At 32.2% G+C, this 25,098-nt stretch overlaps 1 protein-coding gene and 1 long non-coding RNA gene across 2 annotated transcripts; both read left to right on the top strand.

Annotated features, from left to right (window-relative positions):
- Positions 1 to 293: 293 nt before the first annotated feature.
- On the top strand, positions 294 to 9,693 carry LOC123883793. The gene is made up of 5 exons (XR_006800459.1): positions 294 to 436; positions 8,985 to 9,051; positions 9,144 to 9,239; positions 9,323 to 9,425; positions 9,553 to 9,693. It is a non-coding gene; the product is annotated as an uncharacterized LOC123883793 (long non-coding RNA).
- Positions 9,694 to 18,849: 9,156 nt separating this feature from the next.
- Positions 18,850 to 24,146, top strand: LOC123902628 (zinc finger HIT domain-containing protein 2). Its single transcript, XM_045952399.1, has 6 exons — positions 18,850 to 19,026; positions 20,523 to 20,897; positions 21,505 to 21,577; positions 22,383 to 22,536; positions 22,838 to 22,888; positions 23,013 to 24,146. Exons 2-6 carry the CDS (start codon positions 20,824 to 20,826, stop codon positions 23,885 to 23,887), a joined length of 1,227 nt encoding a protein of 408 aa, XP_045808355.1. The 5' UTR covers positions 18,850 to 19,026; positions 20,523 to 20,823; the 3' UTR covers positions 23,888 to 24,146.
- The last annotated feature ends 952 nt before the right edge of the window (positions 24,147 to 25,098 follow it).

Below are 25,098 nucleotides of genomic sequence, written 5' to 3'. Positions count from 1 at the left end.
ATAGTAAGGGAAAATATGGAGATGGTCAAGAGGGTTTTGGTATGAGCCTAAGATAGCTGAGTAGTGTCTCTCCAAATACCCTTCAGCTTCACCACATAGCCTTATAAGATGGGATCTTTTTTCTTGCAAATACCCTTCAGCTTCGGCTTCAAGAAAACATACAACTTGGCCATGGGCAGGGGTCAATATTTATGGCCAATTGTATAAACATACAACTTGTTTTGATATTAACTAAGTTGTATAAACATATTTATAAAATTATCAATGCTTGTGCTGTGCAGGGGTTGCTGCGTTAGGCGGTGATTGCTGCTCCTGCGTTAGGCGGTGATTGCTGCTCCTGCGTGTTGCTTGTGCTGTGCAGGGGCTGGTGTTGCTCTTTTTTGGTGTTGTCATCTTTGTTTGAAGTTAGAAGGTTCAATCACGGTCTCATCTACAGGTACCGATTTGTTGGAGTAAGCCCTAAGAGCCAATCTATTTTCATAGTATTTGCTTTAGGAGTTTGAATATAAATATGGCATTTCTTTATTATATTTGTAAGGTTGCAAAATAATGAAGTCCCTAGAATAGAAAGTCCGTTTAATAATTAAGTGTGACTTAATCATGAGATAATATTAAACATAAGGACACTATTCTTAAAGTATCCGTAGTCGAGCTTTAAGGTAAAGGGGATAACCTTAAAGCATAAAGACTATTATGAAGATAGACTGATGATCACATCTCATGGATCATGGGATAAGGAGTTATCAAGTCTTGACGTAGGTATAAATATTAGGAGTAATATTTATACTGGATTGACCCGCTATGAGAGTACTACATGCAAAGTTATGCAAAGTGTCATAAGTTACTCTCATGGTGATAATGGTGTAAACCGCCCTTAGACCTGAAACCACTTTGTACCCTAGATGTGGAGTCAAGTACTTTGTTGCTGATCTAACGTTATCCGTAACAGGATAACCATAAAGGCAGTTGATGGGTACTTCACAAAGCATGCTGAGGGACAGTAGTGACCTAGATGGAATTTGCCAATCCTGCATAACAGGATAAATGTCATGGGCCCAATATTGAACTGGACAAAGATGACACCAAGTATGTTTTGTGTTCAATATAGACATAAAGGGCAAAGGGGTAATTATACACACTGATATTATCACAAGAGGTTATGTTTAGATCACATGTTAATTTCTCGTAACTTGAGTAGCAGTGATGTGTTGCTAGATACCGCTCACTGTTTATTGTAATAAATAGTGATTTATTATAATTGTCAATGTTACGGAAACCTACAGGGTCACACACATAAGAACAATCTAGTGAGATTGGAACACCGTAAGGTACGGTGCACCTTGGAGAAATAAGGAAATATGATAAGGGTATTATGGTAATTAAAATGAGCATTACATCATATGGTATGATGTAGCAAGAAGGGGGTGCAAATATGTACTAGACATATTTACATGAGAATGGCGCCCACTATAGCCCATTTAGTTAAAAGGGCTTTAGTGTAATTTTGCCATGGCAAGTGGTTCTATAAATAGAACCCTTGTGGTAAGGAGAAATAGTTACACACTTTTGTTACTCATTCTTATGAGCCTTTGTTCTCTCCTCTCTTGAGAAACCCTAATCACCTTTCTAGAGTTTTTGTGAAAAACCCTAATCCTTATTTTGTGCCTCCTTTCTCCTAACCCTTCAAACCATTGGAGCTAGCACTCCATTGAAGGTTGTTGTTCGTGTGGACTGGCTAGAGGCGTTATACCTTTAACGCTTGTGATCAAATTCGTTGGTGACTTGGTGGTGACCTTGTTCGTGACGGTTCGAGGTTCTTGTTCGTGACCTTGTTCGTGATTCGAAGTGTTCGATAGCCGTTCGTGATTTAAAGGGAGTTTTCGAACCAAAAGGTAAAACTCTAAACACAATTCATGACCATTCGTAAGGATCACAAAAGGAAAATTTTAAAATTCCGCTGCTTTTATCGCATCAATTTTCCTTTAGTGGTATCAGAGCCACTTACGAAACCATGAATTGATGTTTGTTTAAATTCATGAATTCAGTTTTAATATGATTAAAACAGTTAATAAAAGATTAAAATCGAGTAATTAAAATTTGACGGTTGTTTGTGTATAAATTGGATGATTAACATTGAAACGGCTCCGGAATCCGACACTTGTATGGTGGAGCATGCGATATGTTGATTGTCCTAAGGTTACACGAACAAGAACGGTCAATACTTACATGTGATGTAAGTTTTGTGTATGAATTGGGTAATTAACACTGAAACGGCTTCGGAATCCGACACTTGTATGGTGAAGCATGCGATATGTTAATTGTCCTAAGGTTACACAATCAAGAACGGCCATAAACTTATATATGATATAAGTAACCGTAATGCAAAATGGTGTATGTGATATACCGTTAGTAATTTCGTTAAAATTATTATGAAAGTTATTCAATTAAAGCGAGCCGTGTTCATTTGTTTCGGAATCCGACATTTGTATGGTGAAACAATGACATGTTGATCAATTGGATTGAATTTGGTCATAAGGAATTTTGACGGCATGAAAGGGTTGCACAAATGTTGTGTCATTAAAATTAGGATTTGCAAAACGTATCAAGTGTTGATGCGAAAAGTAGATGATAAATATATTTAATTTTGAAATCGTTTCAAAATTCTAGAAATATCTTTTAAAATTGTTTTAAAAGATAATATCATCAATTTTGGAAATATTTTATTCAAAAGGGTTTTGATTAAATAATTTTCCATATTTGACAAATATATTTAATTATGAAATCGTTTCAAATCTCTAGAAATATCTTTTAAAATTGTTTTAAAAGATAATATTACCAATTTTGGAAATATTTTATTCAAAAAGGTTTTGATTAAATAATTTTCCATATTTGGAGAATTGTCAAAAGATTTAATTCTACTTTAAAATAATGTTATTTATTTTAGCAAATTTTGATTCGAAATATTTAATTGTGAATTAAATATTTGAATCAAACTTACCTGATTTGATCAATCGCCGGATTTAATTAATTATGAGACTTTAATAATAATAAAGTTTGTTTGTTATTATTATATTTGATGATCGGTTATGGCCTTAGTTTATTTATTTTATTGCATTTGGTTTTTAAATACGGCCTGCGTGTCGTGCCTTATCTCTATTCTCTATATTCTCTTCTCATCCACTCCCTCGTATGTAAAACGAGTATTCTTTTATATTATTATGTAATATTATGAAGAAGAAGAACAATGGAGGTCAACCTTGGAGATCATGCTTGGAGAAGTATAGATCGTTTTAGGTTAGATTAGGTTCTCTCATTGGCTTGGGAGAACAAATGCGCTATGGGCCATAACTGTTTCATTTTATTATATTATGTATGTTGATGCATGTTATGAATGGAGTGACGTCATTGTATGTAAGCCGTGGTAAGGTGAGATCAAATTAATTATAAAAGCCCTCAAAGGAAATAATATTAAGTTTTATTGCTTTCCAACGAATAGCGCCCTTCAAGATCAATATCGATCAATGTAGGTTTTGCCAACGCGAAGTGCATTGTCAATATTGATAAGTTGCGGTGAGGTAATTTATTTATCCGATCGCTATTTAATGGGTCTAACTTAACTAAAGAAAATATAATAAGATTATATGACTTTAGAAGCAAGTATTGGGTCATTCCATGTGATGGATTAGAATAAGTGTTATTCACCCAATAGAAAGGATATGAGAGTTGTATGAGATACAATTGGAAAGGAGTTTCCTACCTAAATAACTAAGTTTTGTGTAATCAGCCCAACGCTGACTTAAAACGAAGTGAAATATGGATCTCATTCTCACTAGAAAATCTTCCAACGGGATTTTCCGAATCAAATGTCGAGGGTCATTTGTTTTGAGTAAAATAGTGAGAGAGCGTATTTAATTAAAGACCAAATTAAATATGATTTAGTCATAATATCTTACATATCTTTGTAATTAGAATTTCGAAATACAATACATATTAAGTTGTCCTTATGAAGGACAAGATTTTCAGAAAGGAGTTTCTGTATTGGTACAAATTGAGAATTGTTCTCAAATGCGAGAAAACTATAAGTCTTGAACTATAAACTGTGAACAACCTACCATAACTAGATTGAAAAGGGATACTTGTTAGAAGCATCAAATTGACGTCTAGATATAGAATATATAATAAATGATGTGATCATTTAATCTCAAGTAAGATCCTTTTGAAAGAACTTTAGAGTATGATAAATTTCTCAATGGATCAAAAGTTGGTCATAGGATCAATCTAACAAATTATAATGGAATAGATATAGACAAAATTGTTTTGAATATCTACCGGAATTTGTTGAGTTGAATGAGAATTAATTTGCACTATCAAAGATTTGAGATATAATATAAATAAGATTTATATTCCTCTTATTTGAATAGTACAAAATGGTTGTCAAAGTAGAACGGCTATGGTTGGACCATTAAATAAAAATGACGTAAATAGTTCTTGGAAGAGTCAAACCAAAAGTATGAAGTGAGACTTCAATAATGCACATATTGTTATAGAAAGTCAAAATTTCTATTTCTACATCAAAAGTATATGATACAAGATGTTGAATCTCAATTTTTCGAAAATAGAGATGCTTAAAGAATTAGAACATTGGCTATAATTTTAAGTCAACCCATATCTAGAATGAAAATTGTTTCATTGATAATGAGAGCTTATGCAATGACTTAAAATCGAGTTTGAAATGGAACACAATAATTGTTATTGAATTCCATCTAGTAATAGAAGTAGCAATTGTATATCTTGTATTGACAATATATGAATTGTAGCCTTAAATGATAAGACAAGTAATGGTCCTATCATTTAAGCAAAGTTTTCTATACTATTACTCCAAGTCAAGTAATGGACTAGGGTTCCATGGTCTTGATAGGGTTATCTATAACAATCGTGATAAGAGCCAAATATGATTTGGACCTTAAATATATCAAGAGCATTGTTGTTTAGTACAATAAAATAACGCATGACCTATTTGAACAATATACATGAGATGTATGTCGACCACTAAACATATTTTGTATATTGAGTTTATTTTACTTCATTAACATTGATAATTAAAATCATTAGATGTTGGTAGGTGTATGACACCAATTAGAAATCTTTGAATTTGTCAAAGAAATTCAACAATGAAGAAAATAGAACTCGACAAAAGTATTTAAGTTATATGAATGAGTCATATCAGTAAATACTTAATTAAAAGACTATAATAACTATTTTATCACATCATGTTTGACATGATTTAAGGATAGTTTAATTATATATTGACTCTTTCTATAAATCTCTTTACTTATAATTAATCTTCACCCACAATTAGTTCCCTTTTAAAATGATCATAAAGACACCATATGCGATATGGAGGTAAGAGTACCAAGTTTGTCTTTATGAGAATTTTGGATTAAAATTTATTAGATAAATCTAATTCCAAATGAATGAATGAATAAGTGGAAATATCCTAAAGAAAGGGATATTGGTCCTATATCACTCTTAAGAACAAAAGGTTGTTTTGTTGCTAGGTTTGAAACATTCCTCTAGTGGGAGTGTGTCTCTAAAAGAGACAGTGGGAGTGATATAGAACTTGAATAAATTCAAGTACCACAAAACATATTTATTTAAAAGGGAATGCAAACCGGTTCCTCAAGGTTGTTGAAGAACCATTGTTTTAAAGTTGCACAAATCCAAGATAAGTCTAACATATCACATATGGCTACAAGGTATGGTTTTATCATGACTCAGCAATGTGATATGATTCTCATGGAAGATGAGTCTTTGACTTTCTAAAAGGTCGTAAGACGATCTAGATTATGAGAAGTGGCTAAATGCCATGAAATCTCATACAGAATCCATATACACTAACCTTATGTAGATAATGGTTATGTCTTCAAGATGAGTAAGACTCATACGATGAAAGTGAGTATTCTTTTTGAACACTGATATGGATGGTATTAAGAATACCTTATAATATTTGATTGCTTCTGCTAAATGTTGTACTACATGTTTTGGTAGATGGATAACAAAGTTGCATTCCTTAATTGGAATGACCTCATATATATGCGTTGGACATATACGTAAGGGTTTTGTTGATCCAAATGATGCTAGAAAGGTATATAACTTGTAGCTATCTAATTTTGATTAGATAGAGTTCTCAGAAAATTAAATTATTGTTTGTTCCTTTTATGAAGTTTTATGAAAACAAATTAACAAGGACAAACCTATCTAACTTTGATTAGATCGAATAAATTTGAATATTTGTTCCTTTTGAAAGTTTTGTGGAAAACAAATGAAGGACAAATATAAATCTTGTGCATACAAAGTTTTAGTGGGAGTGATAATATCTGATATCATATTAATCATCAAGACATTTTTCTTATACATGTGAGACATGACTAAGAAAATAACTCTTGATGAAACACTTAGGCAAGAATTCCTAAAGAGTTAGGAATAACCTATGTACCAAAATTGAAATTAGTGTTTGACACTAACTTACCTTCAAGAATATCCCTAAGGACCTTAAAGGAACTAAGGCCTATTTCTTGAAATAGATAGGTATGGGAAGGATCATTATAAGGAAGTTATAATGAAGGAAGTTTCCATACCAATGTATTGTATATCATGGCTGAATACAAGCATTGAAAGCTATAAGATAAGCTTCGTAATATGTTTGTTTCAGTTAAATAAGTTGAGTATTTAAGATTGGATCATTTGGCTCATGATTGAGCTAAAGATATGTTTCCGGTGTTACAAGTCACATTAATCACATTAGTGATGGTAATAGTTTAATCTTGCAAGAACACTTGAAAATAGATCTCACCGACGATTCATGAATATACTTAGACACTTATATATTTCGATAGAGATCGAAATAGAACGTTGGAAGATACGTAAGATACCAACATAGGAAATAGTTCCTTATCCACTAACAAAGCCTCTTGCGCAGTTGAAGCGTGATGGGCATACTAAGTCTATAGGTATTAAGAGAAACCTAGATTGGCTTTAGTGCTAGTGGGAGATTGTTGGAGTAAGCCCTAAGAGCCAATCTATTTTCATAGTATTTGCTTTAGGAGTTTGAATATAAATATGGCATTTCTTTATTATATTTGTAAGGTTGCAAAATAATGAAGTCCCTAGAATAGAAAGTCCGTTTAATAATTAAGTGTGACTTAATCATGAGATAATATTAAACATAAGGACACTATTCTTAAAGTATCCGTAGTCGAGCTTTAAGGTAAAGGGGATAACCTTAAAGCATAAAGACTATTATGAAGATAGACTGATGATCACATCTCATGGATCATGGGATAAGGAGTTATCAAGTCTTGACGTAGGTATAAATATTAGGAGTAATATTTATACTGGATTGACCCGCTATGAGAGTACTACATGCAAAGTTATGCAAAGTGTCATAAGTTACTCTCATGGTGATAATGGTGTAAACCGCCCTTAGACCTGAAACCACTTTGTACCCTAGATGTGGAGTCAAGTACTTTGTTGCTGATCTAACGTTATCCGTAACAGGATAACCATAAAGGCAGTTGATGGGTACTTCACAAAGCATGCTGAGGGACAGTAGTGACCTAGATGGAATTTGCCAATCCTGCATAACAGGATAAATGTCATGGGCCCAATATTGAACTGGACAAAGATGACACCAAGTATGTTTTGTGTTCAATATAGACATAAAGGGCAAAGGGGTAATTATACACACTGATATTATCACAAGAGGTTATGTTTAGATCACATGTTAATTTCTCGTAACTTGAGTAGCAGTGATGTGTTGCTAGATACCGCTCACTGTTTATTGTAATAAATAGTGATTTATTATAATTGTCAATGTTACGGAAACCTACAGGGTCACACACATAAGAACAATCTAGTGAGATTGGAACACCGTAAGGTACGGTGCACCTTGGAGAAATAAGGAAATATGATAAGGGTATTATGGTAATTAAAATGAGCATTACATCATATGGTATGATGTAGCAAGAAGGGGGTGCAAATATGTACTAGACATATTTACATGAGAATGGCGCCCACTATAGCCCATTTAGTTAAAAGGGCTTTAGTGTAATTTTGCCATGGCAAGTGGTTCTATAAATAGAACCCTTGTGGTAAGGAGAAATAGTTACACACTTTTGTTACTCATTCTTATGAGCCTTTGTTCTCTCCTCTCTTGAGAAACCCTAATCACCTTTCTAGAGTTTTTGTGAAAAACCCTAATCCTTATTTTGTGCCTCCTTTCTCCTAACCCTTCAAACCATTGGAGCTAGCACTCCATTGAAGGTTGTTGTTCGTGTGGACTAGCTAGAGGCGTTATACCTTTAACGCTTGTGATCAAATTCGTTGGTGACTTGGTGGTGACCTTGTTCGTGACGGTTCGAGGTTCTTGTTCGTGACCTTGTTCGTGATTCGAAGTGTTCGATAGCCGTTCGTGATTTAAAGGGAGTTTTCGAACCAAAAGGTAAAACTCTAAACACAATTCATGACCATTCGTAAGGATCACAAAAGGAAAATTTTAAAATTCCGCTGCTTTTATCGCATCAATTTTCCTTCACGATTCTATTTCAAAACATAGAAGCTATAGGCTATGAATTTTTATTAAAATAGAATGCATAATCTAGTCATTCTGTTATAGGCTATGAATTTTTATTAAAATAGGGCGAGAGAATGTTTCGCAATAGTAACAACCTAGTCATTCCTTTAACTTAGAATGCATAAATTTCGAAACGTAGGTATGGACCGTAGTTGGATGAGAGCTAATCGATTAAGTACTGAGTACAGACATGGAGTGATGGAATTTCTACAGTTTGCGGAAAGTAATGCTGAACTAGAACGTCCTCCTCCTGAATTTCCTCCACTTTTTCTATGTCCGTGTATAAATTGTGCAAATAAAGAACCAAAACGTACTATAAACATAAATTATTACAAATTTTCTTATGAATTAGTGTTTTTACGGTTGATCAAATGGCGAATGGCAATAGAAAGAACAATACCGTATGGCTTTATCCACAAGTAAGTGTGGTATTCTAACTTTATATATATTTACTTTTTTGATAAGTAAGTGTGGTATTTTTTGATCAAATGTTACTATATATAATTTGTAGGCGAGGAAACAATATAATTCAAATGACTGTGGATACTATGTAATGAAAAATATGTTGGACATTGTCACTGCTAAGATAACTGATTCTTGGATGGAGGTAATAATTTTTATTTTTTATACATCAATAATTTTTTATAACCGAGTCAAGAATAGTTTTATATTATTATTTACTTATTGTAGGTATTTAATGACCCAAAAGAGTTAACAGCTGAGGAGATGTATGAATTGCGATTACGTTGGTCAACATATTTTTTGGAGTTATTGGAGGGTTAAGATTTATCTGGTGAGTTATAGAATAGTTAATTATTTGAACTTTGTTTTTGCAAATTGGTCTATTCAATACATTGCAGCAATTTTAGTTTACACTTGTTTATTTGAACTTTGTTTCTGTCAAATTTGAGATTCTGCAGGGTGATGAATTGGTTATTAGCTTTAGTTTGAGTCTTGGAAGCAGATCAGGTGATGGAATTGGTATTTTGGCTCGGATGTGCATCTCACTGTTTTGGACTGTTTATTTTGGACTATTTTAGGATGGTTTTATATGAAGGAATTTGTATTAGAATTGGTATTTTTGTGATGGAATTGGCATACATACCACTACCGGTATTTACAAATACCGGTAGTGGAATCCCAGATTCTAAAAAAAAAAAAATGAAAACCATACATACCACTACCGGTATTTGTAAATACCGGTAGTGGAATCCCAGACTCTAAAAAAAAAAAATGAAAACCATACATACCACTACCGGTATTTGTAAATACCGGTAGTGGAATCCCAGACTCTAAAAAAAAAAAAATGAAAACTATACATACCACTACCGGTATTTACAAATACCGGTAGTGGAATCCCAGACTCTAAAAAAAAAAAAAATGAAAACCATACATACCACTACGGATATTGAAAATACCCGTAGTGGAATCTCATGCATACCACTACCGGTATTTGTAAAAACCGTCGTGGAATCCTCATAAATTTAATTAATAATACAGTAGAAACCTGACATACCACGACGGGTATAAAAAGACCCGTCGTGGAAAGTATTGACTTACAACGACGAGTGTGTTTACTACCGGTCGCAGCCAGTAGTGGAATCCCTATTTGGCCGGTAGTGGAATCCCCTTTCTGCACTAGTGAATATTGCGCAACTCCCCCAGAATACAACCGGTTATTCTCGATGATAAACATACCGAGACTATCAAAATACGAGAATATCATCAAGGTAGGTAACTCATACATTATATAGAAAATATGTTTTATTTTGTTAAGTCTAGATGAAATTATGAAACAATCATCCAAGTGAATGTTGCACTTGTGCTTGCAATGTATACGTTCAATTTCTTCCTCAAGTAGTTAAAAAACTCATGACGGTATATATTATTCACCAAGTAAAAAGCAAGTAAAATATATATGTACAAAAAAAAAAGCACGTAAAAAATCAATCCTATTAATTAGGATTTTTCTAACCGTTTAATTCTATACTTAATTTTCTAAATTAAAGCAAAATATGTAACCATTTGATATTAGTGCTACAATAAAATAGTGAATCCTCCCCCCGCTAAGTGAATCCCATGTGAAAAGACCAAGTCAACTTAGATCAAAATATTTCATTATATAGTAGAAAATATTTAACATCAGCAGTACAATACACAACAATTGATTGTTTTAATAAAAGATCTCTCTTTAATATGTATATCTAAAAGGTGAATTCTTTGGTACACATTTTATTTAATGTGTACCAGTACATTTGCTTATGTGGACAATTGTGATAAGTTTACAAATAGTGCTTATTAATTTTTTTATATTAAAAAATTATTTATGGACCTATTAGAATTATTCACATCAACAATATACCGGTACATATCCAAATAAGATGTGTGTCAAAGTATTCAGTTATCTAAAAACCCACTCCATTGAATATAGTTAAACCTTTAATACTAATAGAGTTGAAATAGAGATGGACTCCAGTAGTACAAAGTATACATATATAATATGACTAAGGTTTAATTTGTCTACTCAAAATAAACAAAACACAATAAAATAGGCATTACTTTTGCAAATAAAAATGACTAAACTTTGACATATGACTAAGGTTTGTTTGTTGTGTACCACAAAAGTAACCTTTATGGTGTAACTTAATCTATATCATGTGAGTCTTAGTTGGCTTAAATGGAAGAAGACAAACATTAAATATTCCTACAATTAAATAACACTGATCCACCTACTTTATATTAAGAGGTTAAAACACAGTTTGCCACTTAGCTGCATGAAGAGATAAATACAAAATAAAGCAAAATATGTAACCATTTAGGGAATCCCATGTGAAAAGACCAAGTCAACTTAGATCAAAATATTAAATAAATATAATAGAAAATAAATTATAAAAGAACCCTAGAAAATAAATATAATTGAAATAGCCAAAATATCCAACACCTAGAACATCTCTTTCGCACTAGAAGAACCCTCTAGCCGCCTCAGTTTTCTTCTTCTTTTTTCTTCACAATATGTAGAAGTTGTGGTGGGTGGTGCGATGAACGAGATAGGCCACCCGCACCACTTAGACACCCGTCCTCCTTACGATTGTTGTGCTGGTGTGTGCTGTTAGATTTGCTTCTGGGTGATTATCCTCTACTCGCTCTGTCACCGGTTTCTAACTTAGGCACTGTCATATGGGCTTTCAGAGGCGACACTTACCTTTGGCTTAGTCGGTTTAGATTGTAGATTGGAGTTTCAAACGTGTTTGTGGGTGGTTCGACCACCAAACACGTCGGTTCTTTGCTGGTGGTTTGTGGTGATTGTTGGTGGTATTTCCCTTTAACCCGACAGTTCGTCATATTGTATTGGATTCACCTTCAACACGTTGCCTCATCTTAATATCTGAATTAGTCCTTGGGATTGATTTGGATTGATTGTGACATCCATTGTCATTCTTTCTGTTTGACTTTGGACTGTTGATTCTAAATAGTCTCGATTGCTTGTTGTGTTGGGTTGAAAGTATGTGAACCAGTCCAGTCGATTTATTTGCATACTGGGATGTAAAGGATTCAAAATCTAGATTTGTCTCAAGATTGAAGGTTCACCGTTATTATTCGTTTTAGTCTATGAGATGGATTTCAAACTGATTTACTCAAAAGAGTCAGATATTGCTTACTCGTTTTTTTGTAGAGAGTTGATGGTACGTGGATGTTTCTGTGTTGGTGGTTGGTTTATTCACCAGCTTTATCCGAGACAATTTTTTGGGAATCGTTTTAGATTACCTAATTTATGATTCCCATAGGATTTCTTTTTGTTTTTCTTTATTTATTTATTTTTTGTTGAGGGTTAGGTTTGGCCTCCCCTCATTGTACTTGAAAATGATTAGAACTTACAAGGTGTGTTATTATTGGCACGTCTTCTATTTCCTTGATGACATTATGATTTTAATTCACCCCAAAAAAAAGTTTTATATAATTATATTTAATTAAACTATTTTAATTAAATACAAAATACAAATTATTAATTGAATTAAATCATAGTATTTAATTTAATAATTGTCATCCCTCATTTATTTAATCAAATTATATTTAATTAAATAGTTAAAAAAAAGCATATATGTTAATATATTTATTAAATACAATTAATATTTAATAAGTTAAATTTTCTTTAATTTAATTATTTGTTGGGTTGTGCTCATGTTTAGTGATAGTTTGTTAGGATTGATAAGGTTGATTTCATTTGTGCTAATTTATCTATCTATATCATCCGTTTGGGCAGAACTATACTTTTATGTGATTTTACTAGTCAGGTTTTATGTCTTTCAATTTTTATTTGTTGTATTTTTTTTAGACAAAATTACACTGCATGTCATTTATCTTATTCTTTTGTAACACTTTGGTCCTTTATTTTTTTGGTAACATTTTGGTTCTTTATCTTTTATTTGTAACACTTTGGTCCTTTATCTTTTTTATTTGTAATACTTTAGTCCTTTTTTTATAACACTTTGGTCCTTATCTTATTTATTTATAAAAAATAAAGGACCTAAATATTACAAACAAAAATTAATAAATGACTGTTTGTGTTACAAAATAAAGATAAATGATCAAAGTGTTACAAAAAAAGGTAAATGACTAAAGTGTTACAAACAAATAAGATAGATGACCTGCAGTGTAATTTTTTTAATTTTTTTTTATGTTATATATTATTACTAGATTATGGTAAGCGATAAAGTTCTTTAGACATGTCCTAATTGATATTTCTAAATATCCTTTGATACCCTCTTTTCTTTTAACCTATCCTACTAAGAAGTCAATGCTATATAGTATTAACTTAGTAAATTGCTTGAGTTAATTATCTTAATTTTTGGTTGGTAAAAGAAAAAGGGGGAAAAGGCATGCAGGGATTTAATCGGTTACTTTGATAGAGTTGGTAGGATAAGGTATGAACACATTTAGAAAGAAAAACCGATTTTCTTTATAGTTGAAATAAAAAACTGTTATGTGCTAATATGGCATATTTTTATATTTTATTTTAAAATTAATTGTGGAAAAAAGAAATTATTATGAAATAATTTTAAATAAAATTTTTCTGCAAGATATATCAAAAGAAATTCCAAAATAACTAAAAAATTGAAAGAAAAAAAATTACATATTAAATTTAATTATGAAAATTAACTTAATTAATTGAATATAAAAAATCTTCTTTTTTAAAAAAAAAATATATATGCACGCTATATTTTAATATTAGTAATAAAAAAAAAATTGTTTACAATATAACTGAGGATCGAATCCAAGATCTCTAGCATACTACTAAAATTCTTCACCACTAGACCAAATCTAGTGGTTTATATTATAACTTAGAAGTAGAGTTTAATTGAAAGATCAAAGAAAGATTAGTGAAACCTATACTATACATCAATGGCAAAAGAGTAACGTAGAAAATAGAAACTTAGCACCAAAAAGGGATGGGGGTGATTTAAATGAGTGTCGACGATGTTTAGAAGAAAACTCCATGATAAGAACGACGTTGTTTATTGTTCACACACCATAAAAGAAAATGACATGAAAATGAAATTTAAAGGTTTGACAATCTAGGAAATTAATTGCATATGTTAACCCTTTACTTGTTTTCATGTCATTGCCAAAAGGAACATTTTTTATTTTTCTTGCGGAACCTTATGGATTTTATTCCTTTATAGCAACTAATTTCTTTTATCAAAATAAATAAATCATTGATAAATAAATTGATCGTTGATATTAAGTTAAAATACATTACTATTATGTATAAATAAATCATTATAATTAATGTTAGAATATTACGTTTTAATTTATTTATTAACGGCTGAAATTACTTACTCTATCCATTAAATGAACCATTTATTTTAGAAAAAGCTAGATCAAAACCCTTACATGTCAAGAACTCTAGAGAAAATAGTATTGATCTTGAGAATGTGAATAGTGATAGATATTGGACGAGTGTGATCATTTAAACACTTCAGTTCTCAAGTCAGAACGTGAATGGAGGATAGTGAAAGATACTCATCGCGATCATGTTACTTAAAGCTAAATGATTCAACAATTACTAAATTAAAAGGAACATTAGAACCCAAAAACACTTAGATAAGATGACACAAGTCTCTTTTAATTTAATCAAGATCCTGAATTCGATCTCTGATTTGACATGCAACACGTTAATTAGTTGATTTTCCGACTAAAAGTGGTGCTTTGAGTGGCAATGACCTTGTTGTCATCCATAAAGTATATGCCTCTAACATGGCATCTATTCTCTTAGCATATGCGATATGTCATGGGCGTTGAGTTTGATCACCCTAATTGAGGTATTTGCTTCATTATGTTTTGTTTCATTTTGTTTTTGTTTTTGTTTTCCCTTTTTCCCATTTGTTACAAAAAAAAGCTAGTGAAACTTTAGCATTTGTTACCAATCACGTACTTGCTTACTTTAGTTAATAATAGGATCCGAATCCATTCCATTAATTGCATGGCAATATGATACACACTTGGTTATGTTATGTATGCAGGCCACGCAACAGTTTGTTTTGTTTAGCTTTGCTAACACTTTACGAACCTTTGCCATAGTCACACACGACACGCAAGTACAACCATCTATATCTATATTTGGAACATTCATTAATTCAAGGATCAATGTGTGAGTGAGCTTCAAAGGCATTCATTAATTAATTAACCTTTTATTCCTATTCATTCACGTCATGTGTGCGCCATGCCATGTTCATCTCTTTGCACTTCTTTACGGAGGAGTGTTATATGAACACAAAAAAATCGGACAAAAATACGACATAACCTTTCTCCACTCACAATATAATTATCGAGATGTGCAAAAAATATTAAAAAAAACATAAAGTGAAACTTTGTTGTATTTTTGTTAGAATATTGTGTTGAAATAATATTTCTCTTCTTTACGTGATGGAATTGGAAGCAATTAATAACTAGATGGAATTAATTTAATAATTAATCATACAGGATATATATGCTCTATTCTAAGATTAAAGATTAACAACTATATGTACCAAAAAATAAATAAATTAAGAACTATAGTTTTCATGAGCTTTAACTCAATCGGTAAATGACATTGCGTTTTATATATATATAGAGGTTGGAGTTTGAATCCCGGACACCACACTTATCCACCTTAAGGGTGAAATTTTTAAGGTTACCTAACAAAAAAAAATACGAACTATAATCATATTTTAGTACGGAAATCAAATAAACAAACGAGCATATGTATAAATTAGGATCTATAACATGTGTATTTATCAAGAATTATATAATATCTGGATAGACGTTGAATATGAACAAATTAACCAATTATTTGTTGTTTAATGGGGAAAAAACTCTTTTCACATTGGACTAATTTATGGTTGGTTAATTATATTTTGTGGTTATAATAATTATGAAAAAAATTATGTGTTTGCTGAAAATTAATTATGACTATTTTAGTGAAAAACAACATGGAAAATTTGTAAAAATAAATAAATAAACACTTAAGGAAACACACCAAGTCCAACTAAATATTTTCAAGACTAAGATTGTGTAAACAAATAAATTTTAGTCTAAAACAATATAATATTGTGTTATTAAATTGAATATTGAGACAATAAATAACTTTTTTTTAGTAAAAAAGAAACACCATTTTTAGGGAGAAAACATTCGCTGATATCAAATTTACAACAAAGCTAAAAAAATTGGATTGATAAAGGGGGTCCGTTTCATAAGTTTAATAAAATATATGAGACTTAAAGTGAAATTAAATTAATTAATAGTATAACAACATACTACTATAAAAAAAATTAGAAAAAATTTAGTGAGACTGTGACCTCTCATGGTTCCCTTCTATCTCCGTCCCTAAATTAGATAGATGTCGAAGGTTAAATACTCTTGACCAGTGACCTGTTTTGGTAGGTGTTTTTATATAGAGGTGTTGCCTCCTAGGCGGCGAATTAGTTGTATGGCTTGAGCCTATAATTATTTCCCGGCCTCCATTTATCCCCTAATTTCCATCATTCATTCTTATATTATCAGTAAACTAATTTTTTATCATTTGTTTATCTTCTTGTCGGTCCTTTTTATTTTAAAAGTTTGTGAATAAATGGGTGCATCATATGTCGTTGAATAAAAGGTGTGAGAATGATATGTTGATCAATGATAGACTCTTGAATCATGATAAATGAAAACTATATGATTGATCAAACGAAACCTTATAGATTCTTTAAAACGGAACATGAGACTTTCCTCGTGGTGGTGGAAATTTCACCATATTTCTGAGTGTCAACTAAGAGTTTAGGGTCCGTTTGGTGCGCATGATAGGATAGAGACAAGATATGATAAGAAGTTGGATAAGGATATTAGGATAAATATTTATCCTATCATGTGTTTGATACACACATGATAAGAAAGATGATAGCATTACTTTATCATATCTTATGTTTGGTGCACACATGATATTGACATGATAAGACATATTATTAATTTTTTTTTGTTAGACATATTACTCCCTCCGGTCCTTATTATAAGAAAAAATTTGCTTTCTAGATTCATGGAATGTTTGATGTATTTAGACCATTTTATTAACTAGATACATCAAACATTTTATGAATCTAAAAAGCAAATTTTTTTTTATAATAAGGACCGGAGGGAGTATTATACTTAAATGACAAACTTATATTTGTGAAATTAAATATAAGTTCTCGTATTATTACACCGGAGTAATATTTGAGTAATATAATAGTACCGTTCAATAATGCTTTAACGAATATAACAATTTAGCGAATATAAATCAAATACAAATTTTACAAAATTTACCGTTGAATTGAAAAATTATATCATATTGATCATCCATATTAAATTTTACAAAAATCTAAAATCGTTTGATATGTTATCGAGACAAATTAAAATTAACGATTTATGCGTTTTTATTAAATGTCGTTATTTTACAAAAATCAAAATTTTGTAAAATTTATATTCGTTAAATCGTTATTAAGTGGTGTAACATTATTCAAATGTTATACCGATATAATTTAACATTTCACCATATATATATATATATATTTAAAAAACAAATAAATATTATAAGAAAAATGACAAATATCAAAAAGAATACTGCTGATTAAAAAAATATATGCAAGCAAGATTGCAAGACGTTGGATAAATATGGTGAAATGAATAATAAAAAAATATATCCAAGTGCATTGAGCTGAAATCGAAGGGTAGGCAGAGGCGAGTTGCATAAACAAATCCTATCATGTTGCTATCCTAGCTTAAAATAAGGATTAGAATAACAAAGAGTCAATAGGATAGGATTAACAATAGGTTAAGTTTATTTTTTCCTATTAGTGCACCAAACAAAAGATTTAAATAGGATAGGTTAATTTTATACTATTCTATCTTCCTATCCAGTGCACCAAACGAGCCCTTAATCTTTTCTCATTTGCCAAAAAGGAAATCGAGGTTGCCTCATAATTATTTTCTTAAAGATTTTAATGGAAGAGGGAAAAGAGGATAGATATGAAAATGGTATTGGGAGGAATGAGAGGCAAGACAGGGGTGCATAGTTTACACTGAAAATAATTTTTCAAAAGTGAAAATCATGAATGAAAAAGAAGAATTATACAGTAAATAAAAAGAGTAAACCAATTAAGCTCTAACTTTATAAAACACTCTTAAATAAGTCCATAAAATTATAAATATTTCAAAACTATTTTTGATTCTAGTAAATTGTCAAGTTGTGTAAACCACTTATGGAGTTTGTCGGCAAACTCAATATTTTATTTTTATTTTTATTTTCACCACCAGCTTAATCTGGTTCGGGGTCAGTTCTGACATCAAGTGGTTCCAGCCCCCTCTCGATCGCAGTTGCGGGGATCGAACCGCGATTCTCACTATCAAGTTCAACGTCAATCACCACTGAACCAACTAATGATCAGTGCAAACTCTATATTTTAACATACTCTAAAAAAGACTAATATAAATAAAATTTGATCAAATCAAAACATTTTAAAATATTCATAAAATAAAGAACATATTTGAGGGTGCCCTATAAAGTCAGTCATGGACGAATTTGGTGATTTAATCAAAATTAAAATGAGACAATGGGCGGGGGTGTAGTAAACAAATACTAGATCTGCAAATTCATTATTATTTTATATTACTTAGGCCCAAATCAAAGTGCTCCAAAAAAATTATTTTATTTTGTGTCTAGTATCTTCAAGAGTAGCGAATAAAATGTTCAAACACCTTCAACCTCTACAACAATATTTGCTCTTCACTTGAATTTGTCGTATAAAACAAGCGAATACCATCTTGTTGATTGCACCTAGGAAGGAGTAGATATAAGAATCAAGAATTAGGGTTTCATTTTTTGTTCTACTTTGTTCACTGTGAGTATTTCCGCATTTTCTACTCTTTAATATGCATATAACATGTTTGTGAAATGTTCTGTGTGGATTATCCTCTTAGAAAAACTGTGCATATACAATTTTTTGCTTTCTTAGTTTTGATTGAATTATATGTTGGAATAATATATAAATAATAAACCCACATGGGCTGTTATGATAGTTAAGGTTTGGGACCTTGGAGTATGCTCCTCGCAAGGTCTCAGGTTTGAATCCTCCCAGTTTCACTCCCATTGTTGTTGGGCTAGTCCATACAAAACAAAATTTTGGCTTCAAATAGGCCCTCCTGCTAGTGGAGAGTGGGATTAGTGTCTCTCGGATTAGTTGGTCCTTGGGCTGGATATCAAGTCTTAAAATATATATATATATATATATATATAAGTAGCCTTTGGTGTACGAACCTGTGTCATAAGCAGAAACACTAAATTTTTAGCAAGACAATTATTTCTAATTTTTATATATGAACTTCTGTACTTAGTTTGGATTTTGGAAGGGAATAGATGCTCTATCGTATATTTACTATTGTAATTTTTTTTTTTATAAATGTATCCTCAGAGAATCGTGTTCTATATGTTTTTAAGAATAATGTATCGTATTGGTGCTTCGTAATACCTACTAGAGACTTAAGTGTAATAGTAGCAGTTCGGTCCGTATCATTACCCAGTTGTTTGAATGCAAACACCTTATTAAGCTAGGTAATAAGAGTCTGATTGACTGTGGTGAGGCAGAGCTCGAGCCTTGAAAAGTTATCTACATTGTTGAAGTTGAGTCTAGTCATATGGTGCAAAAGTGCTATCAAGCTTAACTGGGATAGTTTCTTTTGACGACATAATGCCACTATATTATAACCATAACATCAGACTGAGGCATCAACATTAGAATATTAGATGACATTGTCTCCTAAAATCAGGAAATATTGAAATTTTGGTAGTGTTTATAGTGTATCCTCAACTTTTTAACATTTACCCAAATAACATTACATATACCAGTGTAAGGTTTAGCCATGAAATCATCCTTTTGAAAATGCAATGTAAGGTTTCCTACCAGTGTTGTTAAAAAGCGACTATAGAGGCGCTATAGTGCTATGGCATAGCGGATTTTGAACAAATCGTTATTGTACTGCGATATGCTATTTTAGTAAAAAAATGTTATCAAATAGTGGCTATAATGGTGCTATAGCATAGCATGGCTGTGTAGCAGAATTTGATCAAGTTTCTATTTTTTGCTCTCTGCAATTGACAACATTGCTTCCTGAAGAGAAAAAAGAGATCCACAATAGGTCCAACCCTTTTCTAGATCCTGCCAAGTAAGGGGATTTATAAAACCAACAGGTTGCCCTTTTTATATATAATTGTATGTGAAAATAAAGTGCAATGTGTTTAATTTCTAGTTGATTTATTGCATGCGGATTATGTGTGAGAAAATGGCGGATTGAACATTTTAAGATGATTTGACTAAGTGGTTTGTGATTACTTTTATAGAAAATTACTAAGAATAATGAGAAGCCCCCAGCAGAAGTTCAAATGGACTTGATTATTTACTTTGAGAAATCACATGCCACTGCAAAGCTTCAGACTCCTGGGAGTAGAAGAAAGAGTAGTTGAAAGCTGATTGCTCATTGGAGACTCTGATCAGTCATCACAACTCAGCAAAGGCCTTTGTGTAATAGGGTTCTGTGTCAATCCCAATACCTTGGACTGGAACTGAAATATTGACTTCTCAAGGAGAAGATTTTAGTTGGTAATCAACGGAAAGTAACTTGTTGGCACCGGTGTTTGAATAATGGCAGATACTATAGTTACATCTGATCAATCTTCTACTTCCTCCCAGAACTCTGCCCGAATAATCTGTCATGTGTATGTTTCTCTGGAACTTGTTATATTTTTTTTAAACATATTAGATTAGATATTTTAGACTGAGATCATAATTAAATAATGTTTCCCCATGTTTTGTTTTTTTCTTCATTTATTTAATTTTCTAAATCTTATCTTATGTAAGAGAAATATAATTATCCTGTTTTCTTTGAGCTATTTTTATATGTGAACTTTATTAGAACTAATGCGCTGATATTTACTTATTTTTTCGCTAGTTTTACTTTCAGATGTTAGCTTGGTAGTTGAGTCGGGCCGCGTGTCATGTCATGTGTAGTTGAAATAAATTTACTTAGACTAATGGTTAAAAGAAATTATGCTTACTCTCGTGATGTAAGCCATGAGACTTGCCAAAAGATGGATAGTAATCTTCTAGAATAACTTTTGAAACTTACAAGCATTATTGGCTCTATCACGGAATTTGTATGCAGAATAGTTTGGATTTTCAACTCAAGTTAAATCGTATCTTCTATGTTGTGTTAGCCTTTGCAATGAAATTTGATAATTTATTTAGATTTGTTTCAAATATTTATTTCTTAGTAAGTGTACTGATCAAATGCTCTCTTTTTTACCTTTTTCCATACAAAAACAGATGTCAGAAGCAGTTCTCCCAATACACATGTCCTCGATGCAATTCACGATACTGCTCCCTCCCATGTTATAAAGTAAGTAAAATTTCCTTTTAGTATATTTGAGCTGGTCATGTTTAATTTGGGTTGTAAAGTTCTGTGTGACCTAACACCATTAACTAACTAGGTGATTTTACATAATCTTATGTGGCACTAACATGTCAAGACTCAACAGTCAATAATATATATGCTACAAATATTTTGGACAAAACATTTACTGATTAAGGAAGTATGCTTACTTTGTTTACCATTGCATTTCACTTTTAGAAGATATATTTTGATAAGGATATCAAACCAGTGTACTGTTCTTTTAGAGTAGCTGCCTTGTTTCTGTGCATGTATCTTTGTATCTTCATATGTGTGTATCGTGCCTAATTTACTTTGGTCCTGATCCAATGATGCGACGACAACTCTTATTTTGCAATGGTTATACTTTGATGAAATTTTGTAAATTTGGTGTTGCTCACATGGTTTTTCTATGAATGAATCATCAATTTGATTACTGAAATTGTAAAGGATTAAATCATCTGGTTCTTGAAATTAATGAAATTTCAAATCAATCTGTATGGAATTAAAAATCGTTGATCACATTAGCCCCTCCAAGACAATGTTTGGGACTAAAGCACCGACCCGGAAAGATTAATGTGATCAAGGATCTTTAATATCAGGGATATTTTTTTAATTTCATTAGTATCAGGGAACAATTTGCCTGATATCTATAATAATTTCTGGTACTAAATTGGTAATTCACTCTTCTCTACAGATACGCTGATTTTAATTCTTGTTCCTTGGTTGTTATGAACTGCTGTAGTTTTGATCCCTTTTATTGTAATTTTTACAGTCTCATAGTCTTCGTTGTACTGAATCCTTCATGAAAGAAAATGTAGTTCAAGAACTCCAGCAAATGCAACCTAATGAACAAACCAAACATAAAATGTTGGACATACTGAAAAGATTTCATTCAGAAGAGGAAATGGACAACATGGATGAGGATTGTAAGTCATCCGTACTTTTTGCTTTGTTTTCATTATTGTGAATTAGTGAAGCCTAGCATTGTTAATCATTTAAGAGGAAATGGACAACATGGATGAAGAGATTTCATTTAGAATTAGTGCAGCCTAGCATTGTTAATCATTTAATAATGAATATAATTTTGTGAATAAATTATCACATCAAAAAGTGAGCATTTATTATTGTGTTTGATCATGTTGGAAGAGTTTTTGAGGTTTTAATTATTAACTCCCAAAGTATACCAATAAAGAAAGGTACTGAATTTCTATCTGATTGTTTTCTCAGCTTTTGAAGATTCAACTTTGTCTGAGGAAACAATGGAAAAAATATTGTCAGGTATGTACCTATTGAATACTTATTCTTTATTGCTTGTGTTTTCTAACTGTCTACCCCTGCACCACTAGTAAAAAAATTGCGATCCCGGTTGGGTGAGGCTGATTTGATTTTCAACTCCCTACAGGACAAGAAATCAATTTGGATGATTTATCACTTGAAGAGAAGAAACAATTTCAAAGAGCTATTGCTTCTGGGGAATTGAGCAAGATGATCACACCATGGGATCCATGGTGGTCAAAGCTTTCTGCCAAAGAAATTCGTCTTAGTAAGGAAGGAACGCAACTTGTTCAACCTCTTTCAGAGCAGGAATCTGTAATTGTAAATGAAACTGAAATTAATGAATCAAGCGAAATTCCTCTCGGTCCTGAGGTTCCTCTACCTCCTCTTAGTAGCCTTAGTTCCAAAGAGCCATCACCTCTTTTAACTGTTCACTTAGTTGATATTTTATACAGCTACTGCTTCACTCTTCGCCTTTACAACGGAGATTGGAGGTCAGATCCTATAGGGTCAGTCATGGTTGTGTTGAGCGTGTCCTCAGTTTTGGGTCAAGGTGGGCAGCCAGAGACTGTACTGGAAGCCCTCACTCATTGCTTGGAGCAGGTATGCTCTCCAGCTTACAGAAACATGGGTGGGCTGCAATTCGGTTTAGGTGTCATTGATGATGTGATCAGTCTACTTTCATTGGGAAGTCCTGCTATGGTGTGCGCTCTTTGCGACATGCGTCGGTTGATTCAAGAAGGAGAAAAGGAGGCCAAATCAGAAAAGCCAAGAAAGTCGAGAAGGAATGAGATTAGAAGTAGTATTAAGCAGGCAGAAAGGAAGATATATTTCATCATGTGTTGGGTTCATGAGCAGCCAGAGGAAGCTTGGTCTTCTTTAGCAGCCATTGTAATGGCAGAAAAGACATCAGCCATGGAATTTCAGGGGAGTAATAAGGCTAAAATATTGAACAAAAAAGCGGAAACCAGAGGAAAATGTTTAATTGAGGAGATTGAATGATTTATGGATATTGCTGTTCCCTTACTGTTAACCACATTAGAGGGTATGGAGACTTGAAATGGTTGTTCTCAACCCAGTTATGTACTATATACTTTTAGATATACAAATTTGCATTTTTATTTGGTCTATCATTAAACTTCTTTATATTGATGATCTAGTTAGGACATTCAATCATCAAAACATAATCATTCACTAGGCATATAGATATTGATTGGTGTTGTAGCTAAATAATTTGACTACATGAATTACTTTTGTTACACGAGTTTTCCCCCTCCTATTTTCTTATTTCAATCAAAAGGGCATTTAACAGTTGATAACAATCTTATGGTTAAAGTCAATTTAACACGTCTACATTATCAGTCATGGGAATTATTTGTCTCACTCAATCCGGATCTTGAATGTAGAGTTCTTAACTTTTGAGCATCTGGCGAAATTCAATTTTGGGTATTTGAGTGAGTTTCTTGTGTACATATCACTTATTTGAAAAAGTTTTAATAATAGTACTCAATAAGCACTTAATCTCTCAAACTCAACACCTCAACAATAGTATTTACTAAATGGAACTCACTAGTAATTTTATATTATCAATCAATAACTCTGTATCTTTATATTTTAAGGGGATTCTTCACTACATATGTTGGGATAAGGATGATAAAACGGGTCGGATCCGTTGGGACTATCAGTTTAACCCGTAATTTTTATGGACTGGACGAATAATTTAGGCTTGGTGCTTTAAGTTGGGAGAATTACTTTTGCCACCCTACCGGTTACTCGTGTGCCCTATGACTTTCCAATTTTACCCTTCTGCTACTTAAGTAGCTGAAGTTATAAACCGCTACTTAAGTAGCGGATGTTATAAAGGTAGGGTGTTTTGAGGGGTGTCCGCTACCTAAGTAGCGGACAAGTTATTCTGGTAATTTCGTAGGGTTCGCCCCAGAATCAGTAGGATGATAAAATGAGATCTCTTAAGTTGGCCTGCCACGCCTAACCCGCTTAAAAAATGGGATGGGATGGCCTGTCATGTAGTAAATACTACTATCACTAGGAAAAAACATAAATAAAAAAAATTGTTTGGCGGGCCGGCCCATTAACTCGCCAACTCGTCAAAAACGGGACAGACTTGGAGTTTGAGCTCGGACACCTAAATTAGCCCGTCCCAAGTCCGCCCCCTTTTGGATGAACTTAAATGGGACGGGCCGTCTACTTTGTCA

Source organism: Trifolium pratense, linkage group LG1 (genome assembly GCF_020283565.1).
Source record: "Trifolium pratense cultivar HEN17-A07 linkage group LG1, ARS_RC_1.1, whole genome shotgun sequence".
Classification (NCBI taxonomy): Eukaryota; Viridiplantae; Streptophyta; class Magnoliopsida; order Fabales; family Fabaceae; genus Trifolium; species Trifolium pratense.
Note: the sequence above shows the minus strand (reverse complement) of the source record. Positions and strands in the feature narration are given on the sequence as shown.

Excerpts from the sequence above, each read along its gene's own strand:
- LOC123902628 (XM_045952399.1), top strand. The coding sequence starts at position 20,824 with ATGGCAGATACTATAGTTACATCTGATCAATCTTCTACTTCCTCCCAG. Across the intron at positions 20,898-21,504 it reads GCCCGAATAATCTGTCATGT|ATGTCAGAAGCAGTTCTCCC; the intron begins GTATGTTTCTCT and ends ATACAAAAACAG. Across the intron at positions 22,537-22,837 it reads GGACAACATGGATGAGGATT|CTTTTGAAGATTCAACTTTG; the intron begins GTAAGTCATCCG and ends TTGTTTTCTCAG.